The sequence below is a fragment of the Pipistrellus hanaki genome (assembly GCF_964339955.1).
Source record: "Pipistrellus hanaki genome assembly, chromosome: 13".
In the NCBI taxonomy this organism is placed as follows: Eukaryota; Metazoa; Chordata; class Mammalia; order Chiroptera; family Vespertilionidae; genus Pipistrellus; species Pipistrellus hanaki.
The window spans coordinates 39,344,878-39,367,829 of NC_140515.1; the positions used below are offsets into that span (position 1 = coordinate 39,344,878).

Sequence of the window (22,952 nt, forward strand, 5' to 3'; positions counted from 1 at the left end):
AGTCTGATTTCTCACATGGAGCTTATCTAGACCAATGCAGCTCATGGTGATCAATCTTTTGAATCTATATTATTTATTGCCTTTACTACTTTTATGGTATTTAACCATAAACTACCTTTTATGTTGATGAGTTATATTTTTATTTAGTTTAATTATTACTTAACTTTTGATGTGTTTCCCCCTCCTTCAGTTTAATTGTCAGCATCCTCATTTAGACTACTTTCTCATAGTTCTTATGCAGATATGTCTTAAATTCCAATTTCTAGAACATGACCTGAAGTAGATTAGATCATGCTCAGGTTGTCTATACTTCCACAAATAAATAAGAGTCTGCATTCAAATTTGTTTTCATTCATCTGATACTTTTTGTTATCTTGTCATGACAAAGAATAGATATAGATATATGAATATTACAAAAACAAATTCTATTAGCATGACCATAGTATAGGCAATGATGAGTGCATGCAGGGGTCACAAAGACACAGAATGAGTAGCCCCAGTAGTGATTTGGACCAGCAGGTGGTTTTTACCTCACTACACATCCTCTTTTATGCAGGGATTTTCAGCTCAGGCAATTTTTATTTCCTGTGGTTTAGAGAGGATTCCAAATGGATATGTTTATATCTTTAAAGATTGGTGTGTAATTATCACAAAGCATAGCAAAATGTCTTGCAGTTCATCAGGAACATAAAAAAAATCCTTTAATTGGCCAATGTGCTTAAATATTAGAACTTATTCACACAGACAAATCAACTTGAGTTTTTCTTATGTTCAGTATGTTCCTTTTTCTTAGCAAAGATATTCTTGGAAAATGATTTGACAATAATTGTAGAACATTCAACAGTGCCAAAATAAGTAAAAAATTATTTAACAATCAAATGAATGATCAAAGAAAATAGATTTCTAGAACACTAAGTATAGAATGTCATTTACATTATGCAAAATAAAGCATGAAAAATAAAAATTATAAACATTTTTAATTTGGTCTGCAAGACTAAAAAAGTCAGTGCTTGATTAAAACCTGGGTTTGAATTAGGTGAGCCCAACAGACTATTTTAGGAAACAAAGCAGAGGAAAAATTGTCTTCAAATCAATCCTCAAAACAATACTACTACTGATTATGAAGTAAGGTCATTTTTAAAACTTCCTACTAGTTTGTTCACATTTCAGAGAATTATAATCATGTCTTTTGTAAACACACTAGAGGCCCATAGCATGAAGATTTGTGCAAGAATAGGCCTTCCTTTCTCTGGCTTCGTTCCTGGCCACTCGGGAGCCAGCAAGTACCCGCTCCGGGCTGGAGCACAGCTCCTGTAGCTCCTTCCACCGCCTCCCTTCCCCACCTCCTACTCTGCCTGACATCTCCAGACTTGCATATACAAATTAACCCACCATATTTGTCAGGTTAATTTGAATACTCATTCCTGATTGGCTGTGGGCGTAGCTGAGGTATGGTCAACTTATATCTTTGTCTATTATTAGGTAAGATGGCACAGGACTTAACTAATTACCTTTTTAAAGACTGAGTTGTACACTCTTTTATTATAAGGCCAAATAAGGGGCATTAACAGGAATGTTTACAAAAAGGCAATACTGAGAGGAAATAAGTTCTGAGACTTACTATATGACCTTGTCCAGAATATGTTACACCTATACTGATTTTGGAAATTACTTCTCAATGATTGGATTAGAAACACATGCAGATTTAGTCAAATTTAGGTTAAGAACTAGTACTAGAGTATCTTTGTTTTGATGTCTCTTTTCAACTGCTATTTCATCTTTTTATTAACTGACACCAAACATTTATTGACTCTGGGCCACTATAAAAGATCAATTTGAATCTTGAAATCTGAAAAATATATAGTTTAAGACACTGGGTCCCAAAGAAGAGATATCTTTGCTTCAATTTGGGCCACTTGCTTGTATGAAAAATTTGATAATGATTACGTTAATGAGAAACTATCTTGAACTTTTTTTAGGACATGGAATACCCCTGTATCATGGTGACTGGGCTGGAAATGAAAGCAAAGTGGGCCCAGGGATGATAAATGCCCAGTCATAGGCTTTAATGCTACTGGGACCATTCTGGGTTGGTATGTGGTTCCCATCAGAGTTATGTGCACTGTTATGCTGTGAAAAGCAACTCTCATCTTAAAATAACAGAGGTTCATTTACCACTCACACTCCATGTCTATCATGGCTGGCAGGTGGGTGCCAGAGGAGAAGACAGAGCTGGGAGGATCCTGTAGTGACAATACGTACATATCACTTCCACTCAACTCACTGAGCAGAACCAGTCACATGGCTCTGACAGACTATAGGAGACACAGAGATACAATACTATCATGTGCCTAGAACGGGGGAAAATTAAAATTATTTGGCAAAGGGCACTGACTACAATACATTATTTCATGAAACAATAAGCTAACCATTACGTGGACAACCATGAGCTTTCTCTTGAAAATTTCTGCTACGTACTTCCCACAAGTCAGGAAATATATTAAATTTTGGATAGTAATTTGGCATTCTGTTTCTTGGTTCACAGCAGGTCTACATAGAGGATTAGACTCACTCTATTTCTATTTTTGCTCCACTTCTCAGTTTTAAGTGACTGCAGCACCATAAATAAAAGTAATTAATTGGTGTTGTAGTCTAATCCATATGTCACCAAAATATGATGATGCAAATGACACATCTCTCCACATGCTTTTCTCATTTGTTATTCTTTACTCCGATTCTTCATAGATATGGTTTTCTTTTTGCATAGACAAGTATCGCCTCTTCTAATTTATTATGTCAATATATCCTATGCTTGTTGTAACTTGAAGTTACTATTTTTATTTTTTATTTATTTATTTATTTTTGAAGTTACTATTTTTAATCTAAGTTATACATGTAACACTATGAAGAGTCAAATGGTTCTACAAGGCTTGTTATGAAAAACAGTTCACACAGCCCCACCCTCCACTTCCTGTTCTCCAGAAGTTACCACTTTTCATTCTTTTACCCACTTTTTTTCATCTCTATACTCTAGCTCATATTGCTACTTCTTGTTTTTTTCTATAGCAACATTTTTTAATGGTGTTCTGGAAGAATTTTGAAAACATGCAATACCTGACCTCTTTCCCCTTAGACTGTCAAAAAAAAAAAAAAAAAAAAAAAAAAAAAAAAAAAAAAAAAGACAATCAACACAACAAGAGCCATCCAGTGCAAATACCCTATCTTGAATCATAAATATGTAGGTCATATACAGAGATGCATCTTATTGGTCACAATGTATAATAAGGTTGTGTATGATAGATACAAGTATAGGCACCTGATTTTTTAAGAAGTCACTTTGGAGCAAAAAGGGTAGGTAATTACTATTCTTCTTCTTTTTTTTGTAAATCAAAAAACAAAAACAAAAAACAATTACAACTTTCTTTTGGTGTTTGAGATCGGCAAAAAATATAATTTTGGGTGTGCCACAGAATTTTAGTAAGAAGTTTATGTGTGCCACAAGATGAAAAAGGTTGAAATCGCTGTTCTAGAACAGTGGTCGGCAAACTCATTAGTCAACAGAGCCAAATATCAATAGTACAATAATTGAAATTTCTTTTGAGAGCCGAAAACCGACTTCTGCGCACGGGCCACGAAGTTTCAATCGCACAGTATGTGTGCGCCCACACGTGGTATTATGTGGAAGAGCCACACACAAGGGGCCAAAGAACCGTATGTGGCTCTTGAGCCGCGGTTTGCCGACCATTGTTCTAGAATATTATACACTAAATTTCCACTATGGAGTATGAGCATTTAGCTCTAATGACCACCACCACCTGCTCCCTCACCTCTGCATGCAAAGAAACAGTTCCTACACCCCCATCTTCTCAAGTGAATTTCATCATGGTTTTGATTAGGTTAATAGTCAACAGGCTTACATTATAATGTCTATGCAAATTATAGTCTTAGCTCACTTAAAAGGTTTTTCATAACGTTTCTTTCTTTTCTTGTAGCTACTTTGTTTTTCTTTGGGGTTACTGATTATTTTGTGCTTTACTGGCTTGTTGGGTTTTTTTTGTTTGTTTGTTTGTTTTTTCCCCCTAGTTATCACTAATTTAAACTTAAGCTCACCTCTAGTTGTAAAAATTACTCAACTTGTTCAAACATATTCGTTATTCTTACAATTTCATAATTTTGGAGAAAACTTTCTGGAACCTTCTAATTTGCTGCAATGCGGGTTGGCTGCTGTTCATTGGTCCTGCTGAGTAGCTGTGTGGTACATAAGTTTTGGGATCTCCCTGCATTATCTTTCTGGGGAATGTTGTTGTCTTGCTCTGGATAATCTATTTCTTTGTTCTTAGGTATTCCTCATCCTCAGTGTATGTCCTCATTTTTGTAGAGCATGTCCTCCAGTGGAGTCTGAGGTGCATGGGCATAAATTTTTTGAATCCTGAATGTCTGAAAGTGGCTTTATCCTATCCTCACATTTAATTACTTTGGCTCAGTATAGTATCTAGGTTGGAAGTAATTTTCTCTTAGAGTTCTGAAGGCATTCCTTCATTGTCTTGTTTCTGTGTTGCTAAGATAAATTTGTAGCTATGCAATTCTTGATCTTTTGTTGGAAATCTTTCTTTTAATCTAATTCTACAAGTTTGTAGGATATCACTTTGTTCCCAGAGTTCTGAACCTTTTCAGTAACGTATTAGTGTGTGGGTTTCTATTTACTTGTGTGGGGCAAGTAAACAGACCTTTTCAATGGACCTTTTCAATCTGAAAACTCAGGTCTTTCTTTCACTAGTGGAAAACTTCATTGAATTGTATTTTTGACTATTTCCTTCACTTTATCTGTTCTCTGTCTGGAACTTGTGTTTTTTAGATTTTGAACCTCTGGGGTTGGTACTCTAATTTTCTTTATGACCTTCCATTTCTGCCTGTATTCTATTTTCTGGAGAAATTTCCTCAATTTTATCTTCCAACTCTTCTATTAAGTTTTACATTGTTGATGTTGTAGATTCTAATAGTGGCTGAATATTATTTTTGAGGCATTCTACTTCTACATAGACTTGCTTCCTCCCAGTTGCTTTTTTTTAATAGCATTTTATTATTTTGATGTCAAAATCATTTTTACCTAAAGAGTCACTCAGAAAATGAAATTCAAAAGAATGATATTTAAAAGTGAGGTACTTCATGCTGCTATCATTATTTTGCTATTTTCTAACCACAGGTAAATAACATGTCCAGAGCTCAACTTGAGTTATTTTTGCTTAATTACTGTGTACCAGGTACTCACATGAAAACATCAGGACATACATATAAATGATACTTTTTAAATTTTGTTTTTTGTCTGTATTTCACTCTCAGATGCTCTCCTCCAGTATCTGGCAATCCTTGACTGTGCTGCTCATATAAAACAGTGTAAACTAAAAGTCAAGAGCAAGGTCTGTTTCGATGGGACAGTGATGGGTAGGTTCACTGTAAGTAAGCTGGCTATTTCCCTGAAGAACCACTGAGGTCAGAATGTCTGCATGGTTTTTCATTTGTAACTTCTGCTTAGAGAAAACTCTTCCTGCCTGGAGGGATATACACACTGGAATTTGGGGGGGACGGGCAAGTGGGGTGAAGCCAAATTCTGAAGCTAAATATATTCATCACTAGAGGCCCGGTGCTTGAAATTCGATGCATGAAAGTAGGCCTTCCTTCCTCTGGCACCCAAGACCCAGGATTTCCTGCAGCCCAGCTTCGTCTTGAAGGTCGTCCAGTCTAATTGGCATATTATACTTTTATTATTACAGATTCCTTTTCCAGTAGGATAGTGCTGTATTTGAACATGCCTGATCTCACTCAGTTCAGAGAATTAAATTTCTAGTCTTCTGTCAGCCCAGGGAAGGGAATCCAATTGCTTTCTGAAGAGAGAGACCTCTGACCAATTCTCATGTCTACAGTTCCATCTTTACCCCATTTCCAGTTCCCGAGCTTCCAGAGATTAAATCTAAATCACATTGCTTCTTGGTTTATACCTACTGCTGACTTGGTGTTCAGCTTTCTTAGGCGGCCAAGTTAGTTAGCACTTAACATCTGCTTTCCAAGGAACAAAAAATGTTGCTGTTGTCTTCTTTCCTCGTTTCTTATGCCTTGAGGGTTTATTTTTAACTATTCTAACTGTCCCTGGAGTGGAATCTAAGAGGGAGCAGAGCTAACTGCCTGCACTAAAGCCGCCATTTTTAAATGAAGGTTCCATTCTGCTCTTCCACAAATTAAAGAATCACAGTTCCTACGCACGGAAAGGGACCCCAAGAGAGTGTGTGAGTCCTTCCTTTCAGAGAGCACTGTGTGTTGTCTAATTTGTAGATGAGGGGATTGAAGCACCATAAAGCTATATTGCCCAAGATCATACACAGACAGACAGATACCATGTCGTTATCCATTCTGTGTACCGTGAATGATTATACCTCAGAAGTTTTATGTTTTTTTTTTGTTTGTTTGTTTTTTCTAATTTAGAACTACTTCAGCAACAGCTACTAGCAGATTCTTTTCTGTAATACCTTGAATTTGCACTCTCTTCCAGTCGGCAGATGACTTCTTCATAGTAGAATATTCTGTTAAATGAGCTATAAAAAGTGGCTAATGTTTTATTTCTTGTTCTTTGGCTTACCATTTTCAGACACATCCAGGTTGTGTGTTTTTTTAAGTAGTTGATATGCTTTAGACATGTTCTTTTGAGTAATGTATATAAAAGCTATTAGAGAGCAACTATCAATATACCATAACTGAAATGTAATCTGTATAACTTTTAAAAACAAGTGGTAAAATAATTTTGAAATTTCAGGAAATGCTTTAAACTGAAACACACATACACACACACACACAAAAAACAAACAAACAAACAAAAAAAACAACCAACCAAACCAAAAAAAACCCCCCCACATACAACAACAAAACAGCTTGGTTTTAGTGTTTTAATCTGTTATTTGGTATAATGCTATTTGCTACATTTTAGAAGAAAAAAAAAAAAACCCCACACAGGCTTTGACAAAAAGCCATTTTGCAGGGGAAAAAAGGACCTGAGATTTGGGATTTAACTTATTGTACGTTGATGCTACCTTCCTCCCAGCTCTATTGTAATATAAACAAACTATAGCCTTAAAATATTTCTTAAAATTTTAACAAAGTTGTTTTTGATGGAAAATTCATTTTAGTCTATAAAAATTTTAAGAGCATTATAAGAAGCTTTAACAAATGCATCCCTCTCGAAGAAATGAAGAATAAAAAACAAAACAAAAACCACTGCTAAATACTTACAGACTCTTTTCTGCCCATAGTTTTGCTGTGTGAGCGGGAACGGGAGATGTTGCTGAAGAAGGAATCCTTTTTGGTAGCAGACAAAGGTGGGGAGCCAGTGAATTCTCTTCCTCCAGGCAGACTCTCAATGCTTGGAGATGAACTGATGTTTTTAGAACTCTGTCCTGCAAGAAACATTAAATGGCAATAATGAAACACCACTCTTTCACTAGGTGACTGAACTTTCTGCTTTTAATAAATGACCCATTATGATACTTCTTTGTTTACACTGTCAACACAATGGCACTATGGAGCATTAAAGGGTATGCATTTTTATGAGTAGCTGTCGATGTTTTGAAACAATGAAGTACGCTATAGTTTTCTACATGTAATTTATACTACAACAGTCCAGGTGTTACACACATATAAAAAAATAAAAAATACAGTTTTTAGAAATCCCTCAGTAATGGAATCATCCTTAATAATAGAAAGTGGAAACTATTATACTATACATTATATTATTAATATAAAAATTTTGAAAAAAATTTGAAATCCTTCACAGTTTTTCAAAAGGGTCCCTTCCCTTTTCATTAATTGCAGAACAGATGTATTGGCTACCCCAGCCTGTGGTAGAAGTATCTAGAAATGGGGACAAAGTGCTGCGCTCACATGGCCTCTGACTAGGTTGGTTCCTGGATTAGAGTGGGTGCATCTGTGACACCCAGCAACGCTCTTTTCATTGAGAGGTTATGCGAAAAAAGCTCCCTCAGACAGGGGTCAAGCTGCAATGGGTGATATTGTTGCTGACCTGGAAGGACAGTAACCCTGAGATAGGAGAAGAGAGGGGAGAACAGGTCCCAGCACCTAGGAGATCTCAAAGGCACAGGGTCCTAGAATGTCAGAGTTAAAAAAGACCTCCAGGCCCTAGTTGGTTTGGCTCAATGGACAGAACACCAGCTTGTGGACCAAAGGGTACTGGATTCAATTCCGGTCAAGGGCACATACACCTTGGTTGCAGGCTCCTCCCCAGTCTGGGCCCTGGTCATGCAGAAGGCAACCAATTGATGTGTTTCCTCACATTGATGTTTCTCTCTGTCTTTCCCTCTTTCTTCCACTCTCCCTAAAAATCAATGGAAAAATATCCTCTAGTGAGGATTAACAACAAAAATAAATAAATAACCCCGGAACCACCTAATTTATTTTTTCTTTTTCTTTTATTTATTTATTTATTTATTTATTTATTTATTTATTTATTTATTTATTTTAAAATATATTTTATTGATTTTGTACAGAAAGGAAGGGAGAGAGAGAGTTAGAAACATCAATGAGAGAGTCATCGATCAGCTGCCTCTTGCACACCTCCTACTGGGGATATGCCCGCAACCAAGGTACATGCCCTTGACTGGAATCGAACCCGGGACCTTTCAGTCCCCAAGCCTACGCTCTATCCATTGAGCCAAACCGGTTTCGGCTATTTTTTCTTTTTAAAAATGTATCATTAATAAGTGAATATAGTCTCACTGTAAATAGATTAAATGTGAAAATTGCCTTTATAAAATAACATCAGCTTTACTGAGATATCATATACCATAAAATTCACCCTTTTGAAATGTATAAGTCAGTGGTTTGATGAAGTCCCATTTACCTATATTTTCTTTGGTTGCTTGTGCTGTTGGTATCATGTCTAAGAAGCCATTGCCTAAACCAAGGTCACCAAGATTTACTCCTATGCTTTCTTTTAAGAGTGTTATAGTTTTAGTTCTTGTATTTAAAGCTATTGTCCATTTTGAGTTAATTTTTGTATATAGCATGAGGAAGTAGTTTAACTTTATTCTTTTACAAATGGATATCCAGTTTCCCCAATACTATTTGTAAAATAGACTATTCTTTCCGCATTGAATGGTCTTGGCACCCTTGTTTAAAATTAATTTACTATAAATTTACAGATTTATTTCTATGTTCTCAACTCTATTCAATTTATACACAGCTATCTTTATGTCTGTGTCATGTAGCATTTGATTATTGTAGCTATAGTAAGCGTTGCAATCAAAGAGTGTGAGTTCTCCTTCAACATTGCTTTGGATATTAGAGGTGGACTGCATTTCCACTTGAGTCTTAAGATTTAGTTTGTTAATTTCTCCCAAAATTATACCTGAGATTCTGATAGGGATTGTTATGAATGTGTAGATCAATTTGGGTAGCACTGCCATCTTAACAATATAAGATATAAGCAAAATACATTTATACTGTCTTTTATATTTACTTATGCAGTTATTTTTATCATTACTCATTTTCTTTGTATAGATTTGAATTAATTTCTAGTGTCCTTTCATTTCAGCCTGAATGACTCCCTTTACTGTGTCTTGTAGGACAGATTTGCTAGCAATTAATTGTTTTTAGCTGTAACTGCCTTAATTTTCCTTCCTTTTTGAAAGAGTTTTATTAGATATAGAATTACTGGTTTACAGTCTTCTTTAAAAAAATCACTTTGACTGCTTCATCCTACTGCCTTCTAGCCTACATGGTTTTGATGAAAAATCAGCTGTTATGTTATTGAGGTTCCCTTGGAAACCATGAATTGTTTTTCTCTTGCTGCTTTCATGAATTTTTGTTGCTGGCTTTTAACACATAATGCACGGATCACGAGAATTCTCCCTTCCTATTACACAGTGTTTTACAAAGTATTATACTTTAAAAAGATATTAGCTTGTAAGAACATATAACAAATAACTTCAAAATGCAATGGGCATTTAATTTTAAAGCGTGCCTTTAACATTTATGTAAAATGTTTTTTTATACTCACTCAATAGAAACTTCTCTGGCTACTGGATAAAACCACTGGTCCACAATGTGTTAAGTTTGACTATGATGTGTCCAAATGTGGATGTCATTTGAGTTTATCCTGCTTGGAGTTAATTGAGCTTCTTGGATATATAATTTTTTTTTTCATAAAACTGGAATATTTCACTAGCATTTCTACAAATATCCTTTTGCCCTTTTCTCCCTTCTCTTCTTCTTGACTCTCATCATCTGCATAAAGGTATGAGACTTCATTTTTCTTTATTCTATTTTTCAGACTTCATAATTTCAATTGGCATATCTTCAAGTTCTGATTCTATCAGCCCAAATCTGTTGTTCTGTAGTGAATTTCTTATTTATCTTAGTTAGTATACTTTTCAACTCCAGAATATCTGTTTGGTTCTTTATTAATATTCTTTATTTGGTGAGATACTGGTCTCATACATTCCTTTAGAGCTTTAGACAGTTTCCTTCAGCATTTTGAAGATATTTATAACAGCCCATTTAAAGTCTTTAGTAGGTCCAGTGTCTCAGCTTCCTCAGGGCAGTTTGTATTGACAGCTTTTTTCCCCTGTGTATGAGCCATACTTTCTATTTTCCTGTTTCTTTGTATGTCTCAGAATTTTTATTGAAAAGTGGGCATTTAAATAAAATAACATGGCGGCTCTGGAAATTAGATGCCATCCTATCCCTTGTACTTGTTTTTCTTGTTGTTTGTTGTTTTTAGCAACTTTGCTAAACTAATTCTGCTAAATCTCTATTCTCTGTGGTTTCTGGCCACTGAAGTGGTTAGCTTAGTGGTCAGTAAGGAGACAGAGATTTCCTTTCCTTTACTACCTTGAACCACTAAGCCTTGGCTGGGCATGACCTCAGTGCTCCAGCAGAGATTTACAATTCCGCATTAGCCTTCATTCCTGCCAATGTAGAGCCTCCAGTTCATCTAGAGCTGAGAGATGGAGCCATTCTCAATTCTTTCCTGCCTGTGTGGCCTTCCAGAATACCAGGAATATATTGGAGCTTTTCAAAGACCCTGATGGGTCTTTGATTTCTCCTTCTAAGTTTTTGCTAGCCTCTGATTTTCCCATTAAGTTTTTGGTTAGCATCTTGTTTCTTCCACTTCTGTCCTGGGCAGCTGTGATGTTAAGCAATTTCCACTGACGATTTTTGATAGATGCCCTATGGACAGGGTTTCTCCCTTAGTGAGTTCTGAATAAGGCCAAATAAAGACAAGTCCTATGAATGAGGCTTTCCCCCAAGCTGCCAGACAAGTCAAACAGCTACCATTTACTGGGGATGGGACTTTTAGGGTGCTCCCAGTCCTTCCTTCTCCTCCCGTGGTTGCAAGGCTTATGGTCATCAAAGACTATGGCAGATATGGGAGGGGTGGGCAGGGATAAGGCAGGTTAAAAAGCAACAAAGCATGCTGCTCTTACTGAGATCCAGCTCTTTTTTCTTAAATAGATGTTTTTCAAATTATTGCAATTCTTTATTAATTTCCAGAGTTTTGGTAAAGCTTTGACATTTCTAATCTTGTTGCTTTTACGAGCAACATTTTCAGAGGTCCCGTCATTCCAAAAACACTTTCCTCTCTGACTTGCTTTTTGTGTTCCTCTTATATACAAGCCTGCCTTACTCTTTTTAATGGCTGTGAATAAAAAAAAAAATTGTAGCTTTCCTAAATAGACATTTAAGATTTTTCTTTCTTTTCTTTTTTTTTTTTTTGCCTGTACAAACTAAATGACAATTCAAAGCCTAAAGAGATACATTTTTAGGTACAAACTGTTGTGTATTTCTATTAGGTAAAGTTACATAAATGGGACTGCTATGTCTAATTGTATGTGCATTTTCAGTTTACATTAATAATTCTAAATTGCTTTCTCCTAAAATTTTAACCTACATATGTGTGTATGTATATTTATACATGTATAAATATAATATGATATATATTTACCTATTCATCTAATTTTTTATTTGATTATTCGATGGAAGCAGAATTTCATTATGCTACTTTGAAGTTTCTTATAACCAGGGAGGCTGAATATCTTTCAACTTATTCATATCAGTCATCTGAAGGCCCTGTGTGAATCATCTCTGCTCGTTTATTTAAAAAAGCTGATTTAGGGGAGTTCCTCCTAAGTTCTGGGACTTGGCCATTTGTATGTAAGTGTGTGTGTGTGTCTATATTTTCCTCTATAGCTCTTGTTTTTATGGTTCTGCTTAGGAAGGCATTTCTTACTCCAAGATGATGTAGTGGGAAAAAATTTAAGTATTTATTATAAACCTAGGTTTTTCTTTTTTCCCTTTATAAATATTTTTTCATCGCTCCATGGAACTCTACTCGTTAAGCAGCTTTTTATTGCTTTCGGTGGTGGAAGATATAGCTAAAACAAAAGGAATGTTTGCTTAGCTCTGAGTTCCAAATTGCTTGTAAAAGTCCATAGAAAAAAAGATAAATCTCAGAAGCCAAAGCATTTTGATTTGCAAGAAAATAAAATGAAAAAAACATTTAGCTTTTTCTAAAATTACACAACTGAATTTATCTGTCCCTTCAAAATTTGAACCATCTAGCTATAAAATTATCTGGTGCTGGTGACATTTTAAGGACATCACAATGATGGCTTTTTGGATTTTTTTTTTTCTAAGTTCATTCCACTATTAAGGTTTTCTACTTCTGCTTGGGTTGATTTTGATCTTTCATATCTTCTCCCTAAAAATCATATATGAGGCAGGCAGAATTCATGTCAAACTCATGGCTGGTGGGCCACATGCCTCATTTACATGTGGCCCGCTGGCCGCGAGTTCAATTGACAGAGTTGGCCTAGACCCTGAATCGTCAGAGCTTGTGAGTATGTTACCTTACATGGCAAAAAAAAAAAACTTTGCAGGTGTGTTAAGGTTAAGAACCTTGAGATTGGAAGAATACCCCAGATTATTATGGTGGGCCAATGTATACACAGAAGTCCTTCAAGTGGAACAGGAAGGTAGGAGATCTGACTAAAGATCATAAAGGAGGTGGCTAACCATGAGAAGCACTGGCTTTGCTGGCTGTGAGGATGGAGAAAGGGCCCGGGGTCAATGTGACATCCTCTAGGGCAGTGTTTCCCAAACTTTTGACATATGTGTACCCCTTCTATAATTTTCGTAACGCTAAGTACCCCTCGTATTCATGAGAACGTAGAATTAGGTGCAGCTAAACACGGTGCAGTGCATATCCCCACCAAACTCCGGTGCAATGCGTACCCCCACCAAACTCTTCCCGTACCCCTGGGGGTACGCGTACCACACTTTGGGAAACACTGCTCTAGAAGATGAGAATGGTAGCCAGCTAAGAAATGGGGACATTGGTTCTACAGTCTCAAGGAACTGAATTCTGTCAATAATGCAAATGATTCTCTCCTAGAACTTCCTGACATGTTGGTTCAGCTTGGTGAGATCTATGCCAGACTTCCAACCCCACAGAGTTGTTAAATAAATGGGAAATTCTCCTTTTATTATTATACTCTATGTGTGATCTCCAGACTCTCAATATTGGCATTATTGTTCAAATTCTCAGTTAATCTAAAATGCTAGGTAGAATCACTTATATTTGATTATACTCCTGGGAAAAGCATTTTGTGTACTATTACAATTTTTTTTTTCCATATCTTCCAAAATGAATTCATAGTTGTGAGCAGGCCCTAGCTGGTTTGGCTCAGTGGACAGAGTATCGGCTTGTGGACTGAAGAGTCTGGGTTTGATTCCAGTCAAGGGCACATGTCTGGGTTGCAGGCTCAATCCCCAGTAGTGGGTGTGTGGGAGGCAGCTGATTGATGAGTCTCTCTCATCATTGATGTTTCTATCTCTCTCTCTCTCCCTTCCTCTCTGAAATCAATAAAAAATATTTTAAAAAGTAGTTGTGAGCAGTGACATATATCAAAACTTATAAAATCTTAGTTGCCTTGAATACTTTTGAAATGAGGTAGGAAGTACCTATTATATCTATCTGCCTGATATTTACAATATATAAGTAAAGCTCTATAAAAATTGGGAAAATTTTCCATTTAAAAGGATTTGTAACATTATCAAAGAAAAACATTTCAAGAAGCTATCCCAGTTTTTATAAATCAAGTGTTCCATAATGAAATGGTAATAAGACCAGGAATTGATTCTAGATTTTATCTATATATAGCTGTTTACTATTCATCTTTTCTCTAACCTTCCTGATATACACACTTCCCTAGTCTGCCTATTCAAGAATAGATCAGAAAATTAAAATCAGTAATGTGATATTTGTAAAATGTTAGCCCATGGACTTATATGGACCTTTATATATATTATCTCATTTAATCTTAATGACATTGTGAGGTAGTTACATAAAAGAAAATGAAGGCTTGAAGAGTTTAATAGACTTGCCCAAGGACATAGACTTTTATAGTTGTAGCTAGCAACACCGTAAGATTTGTAAGATTTGTCCAAACTTAAAGACTGTGCCAACACATATTATTTCATTTCTGTATCACAGACATTGACTCCAAGCAGGTATTAATTCAAAACAGCAAAGAAACAAACAAATCATTTTTGGGGAATAGGTCCATCTACCCAATTTTTAGGACTTATAGGTGCGTTTTGGGATGGCTTTTTCTAAAAAAAAAGAAAGCTGATGGGGAGCCTCCTGTATTCAATTCCAGTGCTGCATCCCAAAGGCCAGGCCTCACTGAAGGCAGGGGTGTGGTCATTACCAGCCTCACCTGGTGGGGAAGTTAGTATACTGGAGGATGTAGTGGGGCTACAGTAAAGTCCTTGGCCTTTATGTCACATTTAAACCCTGCACAAAATGTATTTCCCCTTAGTTACAGAAATTAGGTTACTAATTTTGTTGTGCCCTTGGGAACTAACATTTACACCAAAGAAAATGGAGTCCCTGACATGTTCCCAGGGGCTGAGGGAACACTTCATGTGGAGAGGGTGGGAAAGGCCGGGCACCAGAAGCAGCCTTGCCTAGAGCCAGGAGAAGGCCTCTCAGAGTTCCCTGCCTTTCATACCTGGATGGGACATTCCACCCCAGGCCCTGCACACGTCCGAGCTGAGGAGCCGATATTCTCAGCTACCTATAGCCCATCTGCACAGGAAACCTTTTAATGTCTTTAACTGACAGGGACAACGCGAGTCGTTTCTTTGGCTGCACTCAAACTAAGGCCTGTCCTTGGAGGCACACCCTTACGTACATTACTGTGTGCACTGCCCGGGTGCCCCTTCTGAACTGAGGCATGTGTCCCGGATACTGGGTGAGCTGATGAGAATGGCTCTCAGGAGTCCCTTTCCAGGAGGTCCCTGAGCTCTGGAGAGCTGCTTGCCCAAGGTCCTGTCCCTCTCTGGGGATTAGCTCTATTAGTCACTAGTTGGCTGATAGAGGGTACAGGCTACCCCCTTGCCTCAAGGCAGACACGGCTGAAGGGCCATTCCAGGCTCAGGGGTTCAGCAGCAACAGCAGGGCAGGTCAGCTCACCCCTTATCTCAACCCCTTTCCCTCCCCAGGTGCTGAGCTTGAGGGCACACCCCCAAAAGCCTTCACTCACTTTCATTTATCAGGAATTCTGACCCAAGGCAATTCTTTAAAAGTTATTTCACATCGCAAGGCATCCTTAACTAACTATAGAACACTTCTCAAGCTGCATCTTTCATTCATAACCAAACAGCAGGGCATGAGCTTATGATGAGCCTATAGAAACTCTGTCCAGCCCTGAGAAGCGGGGACAAGACAAGCTCATTAAAGCTCCCAAAATAACAGTACAAGGGAAACGGTTAGTACATTCACTAACCTAAAATCCCAGGTGATCAAAGCAAACAGGAGTATAGACAACAGTGCCCCGGGAGCACTAAGGAGGCCGTATCTAATTCTGTCCCAGGCAATCAGAGGTGTAAGGGAAACCTTAGAACATAGGGAATGACTCAAGGAGGGTCATTTCTGGCAGAGAACAAGTATTGCCAGGGCAGGTGGACTTCCGGGGACATCTAGCCTGACGAAATTCTTTGGAGCTTCCTATGTAACTGAGAAAGACACCGAGACCAGTGCACCATAGGATAAAGCCCCAAAGCACAGTGTGTGGGAGGCTAGGAAATCTAGGGGTGGTTGGTGGGAGGCATAGCTCAGGAGAGCAGAAAGCCCAGGGCTGCAGTCACAGAAAGGGGATCACCGCACCTTCACGCAGGGACCCAGGAGGAAGTGAGGCAGCTGGCCCATGTGGTCACATTCTGTTGCCTCAGACTCGAGTGACAGAGAGCAAGAGGGCTGATGTTGGCTCATTTAAAAACATGCACGTTGGTGCCACCAGAGAGCCAACGGGAGCAGGCTGTACCTGAAGGCCCAGAAAGAGCTGCTCTGGCCGAACACAGCGGTCAAGCACTGATAGGGCCAGGGCTGGTCTGCAAACATGTGGCTGTAGGATATCGAAAGTTACCATTAAGAAAATATAGAGGTGCTCAGAGGGCTCCTTCATCATTTGATTCTGAAAACTAAAAGGTATTTAATGAAAACACAGAAGGGCTCTGGAGGCATCACTATGGGATGATGGGGTCACTTCTTACACCCCTGAAGCAGCTGTTCTCTTCTCTCTTTACAGGTAAGGTCAGTGATCCCGGCCTCACCCAGAGCCCCTGATGGGCCAAGCTGCACCCCCTGCTCCCCTAGCCAGGGCTGTGTCAGGTAGGCTGTAGTAAGCATGACCTGAGATTAAAAACAAGAATGAGGTATTTTAAAAGTAAGGGCAAATGCTGATCTTATTCTCAGTCCAAAAACAACTCATTTATTCAATGTCTTTTGGAGTGTTCTACAAAAATGCAACTTCGAGCTGATAGATGCTACTGAAAATTTGTTTTATATACTATGTGTTTCTCTGCCTTCTTAAGGTGATTATACAGGACACAATGAAACTGTCTACTGCTTCGGGGCTCTCATTTCTCAGCAACAACCAGTGACCAGGGTAGGGTCACGCACAAGGATAGCTTTTTAGTTTTCAGTCCCTCCCCTCATGCTGCGAGTAGAAGGGGTGCCTGTGGTCAGTACTATGTTCGACTCTAGTTGACTTGACTCCTGTTTCTTTACCTCCCAGTCTGCTGCCTGTCACCTGCACTGGGCCATCTCTGTTATACTTTATTCCTGAAGGTCCAGGGACGAAGTCACGTTTATGTGACTCCCACTTTACTCCTCGGTTTAAAATCTATTGTGTGGGGTTTTTTTTCCTACAAGGAATCATAAGAAACTTAACAATGATTCTCCTTAGGGAAATAGGCTGCCAGAAAAAAAAGACATTTGGGACAGTATGAATGATAGCTTTAGTTCCATGAAATGAAAAGCTTATCTACTCTTAAAAATATGAGATTCAAGGGGAATAGAATGGGTTTGGCACATTTGATTAAGTTCTCTAACTTCTAATATGACTAATCCTGTTAAGCATAGATTGTTAGAAAGTTTTTTGTTGCCACCATTGACTATTTTGGTTTACTTCTCCTTCCCTCTGCTCTCTGAGCCTCTGCAGGAAGAGTGCTGAAGAAAACACAGACTGACTTCTTCAAGCCAGGGAGATATGGTCACAGTGTCTCCTCATCATCATCACAGACTGAAAGCTGTTTGTTTGCCCTCATGTCACATAAAGGGGCGGGAACCTCCCTTGGTGGACTGGAGCCTCCCCTAGCAGACTGATAGACTCTGAGAGGGCGTGGCAGGCAGGGGGAATTTTGAACGTGTCTTCAGAAAAATAGGCCTATCTGGACCATTTAAAGCACCGGCTGATGCCCACCCAGTCCACCTGGTAAAGCTGTAGGGAAAGCAAGGGATCAATGAAAACAGAGGATGGCACATGGTAGGCATTCAATAAATACTTGTGGAGTAAATGAATGACATGATTCGGTTATTTGAATAAAATGATATAACCTCTCTCTTCAAGACTCTATTAAAAAGGCAACATGGTTCAGGGGGCTCTGGTCTGAGGCTAAAGGGAATGAGCAGTGACGGCATAGAGCAAAAGTCACAAAGAGCAAGGCAGCCTCCGGCCTCTCTCCCCACAGCCAAATGAACTTCAGATAACAAAACACTTGTTGAAGGGTTGTCTAGAGGGCTCAGATTTTAATTTTAGGAAACAGATTTAAGCCTTATGAATTCTCATCTTATCAGATAATGATATTAGTATTTGCTTAAGTGCAGTAATTGACAAGGCTAAAGACAAATTATTTGGAGATTATCTGCCTTTTCTATTTCCATTTTACTACATCTGTTTATATCATATAACAGACACCATGAAGAGTCAACAGTAGCTCCTCATGGAATCCCCTGGCTGACCAAACCTTTAAAGGTCAGATGGTTCAATTACCAGAACACAGCCGAAACTACACCTGTGAAACCCAGACTATATATAGACGCGAGGTCACATTCCTCTAGCGTACACGTGTCAAACACAAGGCCCGCGGGCCAAATCCAGCCTGCCAGGCCTTGCAATGTGGCCCGCACCGCGCTGTCATCACTGCACTCCGCTGTCAGTTTATGACATTGCCAGTTTATGACTGTTCAGTAAACCATTTGGCCCGCGATTTAGGCTGGATTTTAGATTTTGGCCCCTTTTCTGATTGAGTTCGACACCCCTACTCTAGCGCAACAGTTTGTTTCTTAATAGCGTAAGCCACATACCACTCACTTCCTAATCACAATACGTTTTTTTCTGTTAATTTATCATAAAGCACAGGTATTTTGAAGACATATCATTATTAGAACAATATGTTAATACTACTAGCATGACTAAATTATGTGTATATATTAAATTAAAGAAAACATTATATGAATTTTAATTCTGAATTTGAATCTACTTTTCAGTTTGAGTAGTCTAGGCTCCCACTTGGTACAGAATTCCTCTCTAGCATATTTTATCTAAAATATTACATAATGAAAGATTAATGCAACAACTTTAAATATTTGTTTTTAAATTCCACAGGGAGTGCTGAATATGAATTACTATATTTTGTATGTCTTAAATAAACCTTTTTCTAGATTAAGAACAAACGATTATGATTTTAAAATGTTATTGTTTATTTTAAGTCATTGCTAGTTATGTCTGGAGATTTGTCATACTGAACTTTCTGTTAATATGATTCATAATACAAAGCCTGTACTTAAAACTTATTTCAAATTCAAGTTATGATTCTTTTAGGTAAAATATAACTAGTACTCTGGCTAATACATACAATAATATGCATACAAACAGCACATAAATACTAATCAAATCTGAGAACTAATTTGTTAGTTACTGTCAGAGAGCACCTATGCAACAAAAAGGACACCTTGGTGTGAGCTGCTCAATAAAACAGTGTTAAAATCACCACAAAATAAAGAGCGCCCATGTTTTGCAAGGAAAGAGGCCTGTGTAAACTTAGAAGACCCACAGCACAGCTTGGTTTGGCATCACCCTTATGACATGAGAAGGGAACTTTTGTTCTAAACAACAGTGCCACTCAGTGGCTGGATAATGGTAGTGAACCAATAAACAGTATGAATTGGAGGGTGGGCAGAAAGAACAATGGAATTTTGGAACAGGCAATGATAATACTGAAGGCAAAAAGGCATACTATGTTGCCATGGTAACTGTACCTTGGAGGTCAGTTAGGGTCTGGACGGGAACAGAAACCTGAGCATTGCTTCCTGTAACTACATCACCTAGATTTCATAAGAAAAAAGAATTAGATTTCATAAAAATGAAAAATAATCAACTTTTTTTTCATACTTAATGTTGTACTACATTTATCAGTCAAACTACTAAAAGTAAAATAAAATAGAAAATACAGTACAATCTTATGAAAATAAATATAAAATATTTTTAAAAGGAACTATTTTTTTTAAAAGTATTACCTAAAAAACATTTGGGCATGCTTTTCTTAAAGAAAACAAACAAATTTCCTCTAGTCTAAAGTACAAAACAAATTTCTACCAGTTGAAAGTATAGGAAACTCTAGCAATCAAAAGATTTTGCCGAACATACTTCATAATGCTATAATATGTGATTTTATATTTTCTTTCAAAAGTTTTTAACCAAAAAATTACATGCATTTATTAAGTAACATTTCTTTTTAAATTGATTCCCCTCTCTAACAGACAAAATTTATTTTTAGCTAAACTTGAAATCAGTTTCTTCAATCATCAGATCAAGACTTAAACAAGTTCTAATTTCATATAAGTATAGAAAAGATTTCAAAAGTTCCCACATGTACTTAGAAATGTCAACATATAAAAATAAATCTGTGAACGGCACACCCCTTAAACTTGATATACTTATTATAGGCACAATTTCATTTACAAATTAGACCTGTGGTAAATGCTTAAAATAAAGAAGTGTTCAAATTTTAAAAACAGACAAAGGAAATGGGGAAAAGGAGTGCATTATAAGAACACAGAAAGGAAAGGAAAAGGAACATCATGGGAAATTCTGTGAAGAGCTGAGGTACACAATTTAGAAGGAAGATTTTTTTGCTTCTTTGATTTCCTTCCTGGGTGACAAAGTTCAACATTAAGCAATCACTGTCGACAGTATTTGAAGGCCTATGTTATTTTGAGCTTAACAAGATCAAAGCACAAGCCTTCTTAAAAGGCACCATATTTTGTGTGTGTGATAATGTATGATTAATAGACTTGCTTCCCCTATAGTTTTTATACAATAGTAAAAAATCTATTTTTGAATTAAATAACATACTCTCAGTGCCTTGACCACTTGCTACAATTATGATTTATAGCATGGCCAGCTCAGATGGAGATTACTGGGCTGTAATTATATCATCACTATCAATCAACAATACATAAATTTATATTCTCCTACTAGAGGCCTGATGCACAAGATCTGTGCACTTAGGGGAGGAGGGTCCCTCAGCCTGGCCTGAGCCCTCTCACAGTCCAGGAGCCCTCAGGGGATGTCCAGGAGCCCGGGGGAGCAGTCCTAAGCCATCAATCAGACAGGCAGAGGCAGGAGAGGCTCCCACCACCGCTGCTGCACTCACCAGCCATGAGCCTGGCTGAGTGGCGCTCCCCCTGTGGGAGTGCACTGACTACCAGGGAGCAGCTTCTGCACTGAACGTCTGCCCCTTGGTGGGCAGTGTGCGTCATAGTGACCAGTTGTTCTGACGTTCAGTCAATTTGCATATTAGCCTTTTATTATGTAGGGTAACTATAATACAATTTATAGGTAAGTACATACTTCAAACAAGTGATAAACAGCTTTAGGCAGAACTTTCAGGTCCTGAATTTTCATAGCAGAGTTAACTTTCTATTCATGGATAAATGGCATGCTTCTTTTCTATATTTTTTAAGGAGATTTTTTAATTTTATGCTTGCTATCCGGTTTATTCTGCTGCTTCTGGATCACCTATCTATAATAATAAAAGGGTAATACACTAATTAGACTGGATGTCCTTCAGGACAACCTTCCAGTTGACGCCAGGGCTGCGGCGGAAGCCCAGGTCCCAGGTGCCAGAGGGAAGCCAGTGCCAGCAGCTATGGGAAGCAAGGGCTACTTTTGCATGAATTTCGTGCATTGGGCCTCTAGTTAGTGTATATTTAGAGACTAAAAACTAATTTTAATATTATATATCACCAGGAAAATTAAGAAGGAACATCTGTGCTCCCTTTTCTTTATTTTAAGATCCCACCCCCAATGCATTTCAAGCAACGTATATGTGAATTTTCTGTTTTCCATACAACTGCTCCCCTGTACAAGCACAAATGACTGACATTTAACTAACCAAGGAAAACCATAAGCATTTTCATCTTTATAAATAACTATTTTTCAAAACAACTTTCAAATTTTCCAGCAGAGGACACTAAAAAGACTACTACATTATCTTTCCTCAGAGGCACAGTGTAGATGGCTCCATTCTGAGAGAGTTAGAAGTCATATTTCAATGCAAGCCTCCTGACAGGCTACGGACTGTGCTCACTCTACCATCCAAACATGTGACCCACCTGTGGATCGCTCGGTGCCACCGCTCAGCAGGACACCTGTGGGAAATGCCAGCTTAAAGAACCGGTGTTGGAGAAGTGTTTCCACCATCGTGTTAACAAGCCATCTTTCACCAAAGGAACCATAGATTTTTGGACCTGGAAGACTCCCAGGGATTAGTCCAAACCTCTGACTTCAGGGTTGGAAACAAAGGATCAGAGAGCTGCAGGGTCCTGCTTACAGTTCACTGGTGAGTGAATGAAAAGCATCCTCACACCAGGCTCTGCTTGTATAAATTGTTCTCTTTGCCCTTTCCTGTTTTATTCAAGTCTTTATGCAGGAATACTTATCTCTAATGTGAAGATAGACTAGCTTTCTGTAGTTTGACGTGAGTAGAACAAACCAGAAATAAAAAGACGGAGGAGTTGCCAAGCAAGGCCACTGTCTTCCTTCCAGCACGGGGCCAGTTACGAAGTACCTCAGTGATGATGCGCATGTTCCAAACACTTTGCTTAAGTGCTCTGTTGTCTTCTTCTAACTGGGGACTTAGTTTTCGTCAATTGTTCCATCCTCATGCACTTCCTTTCTCACTTACTGTGATATTAATACTTGACATTTCCTAAGAGACACAACTTTATATTTCTATAGTCATTTGGCTTGGTTCCTCAGAAAATTTAAGCTATAGCATTAAGAGATTCTCTGACTCATTTGCCTGCCATCAGTTAGAATTACTACTGACTACAGCTTGTTATCAAAGCAATATTGAAATCATATTTGTTTAGAACAATAAAAGAGTACAATTAAGAAATATATAAAATAACATTCATTTCCATTCTGTAAGTGGGCATGTCTCCTGGCATTAAAATACGTTTATAACATGTTAATGATTTGAAGTCTCCTTTTTGTTAAATCATGTATGATAGCTCTATATTAAAAAGAGAAGAATGT

At 37.9% G+C, this 22,952-nt stretch overlaps 1 protein-coding gene across 3 annotated transcripts in view; it reads right to left on the reverse strand.

Moving 5' to 3' along the window:
• TBC1D5 (TBC1 domain family member 5) overlaps positions 1-22,952 on the reverse strand; it is a 375,466-nt gene that overhangs the window by 32,064 nt on the left and 320,450 nt on the right. For 2 of the 3 annotated variants that reach the window (XM_084903300.1, XM_084903301.1), the window contains exons 19-20: positions 19,670-19,735; positions 7,279-7,442 (exon numbers count right to left, since the gene is read on the reverse strand). In XM_084903300.1, coding sequence (XP_084759426.1) covers positions 7,279-7,442; positions 19,670-19,735 — 230 coding nt within the window. The remainder of the gene's footprint in view (positions 1-7,278; positions 7,443-19,669; positions 19,736-22,952) is intronic. The other variant, XM_084903302.1, reaches the window with a different exon arrangement.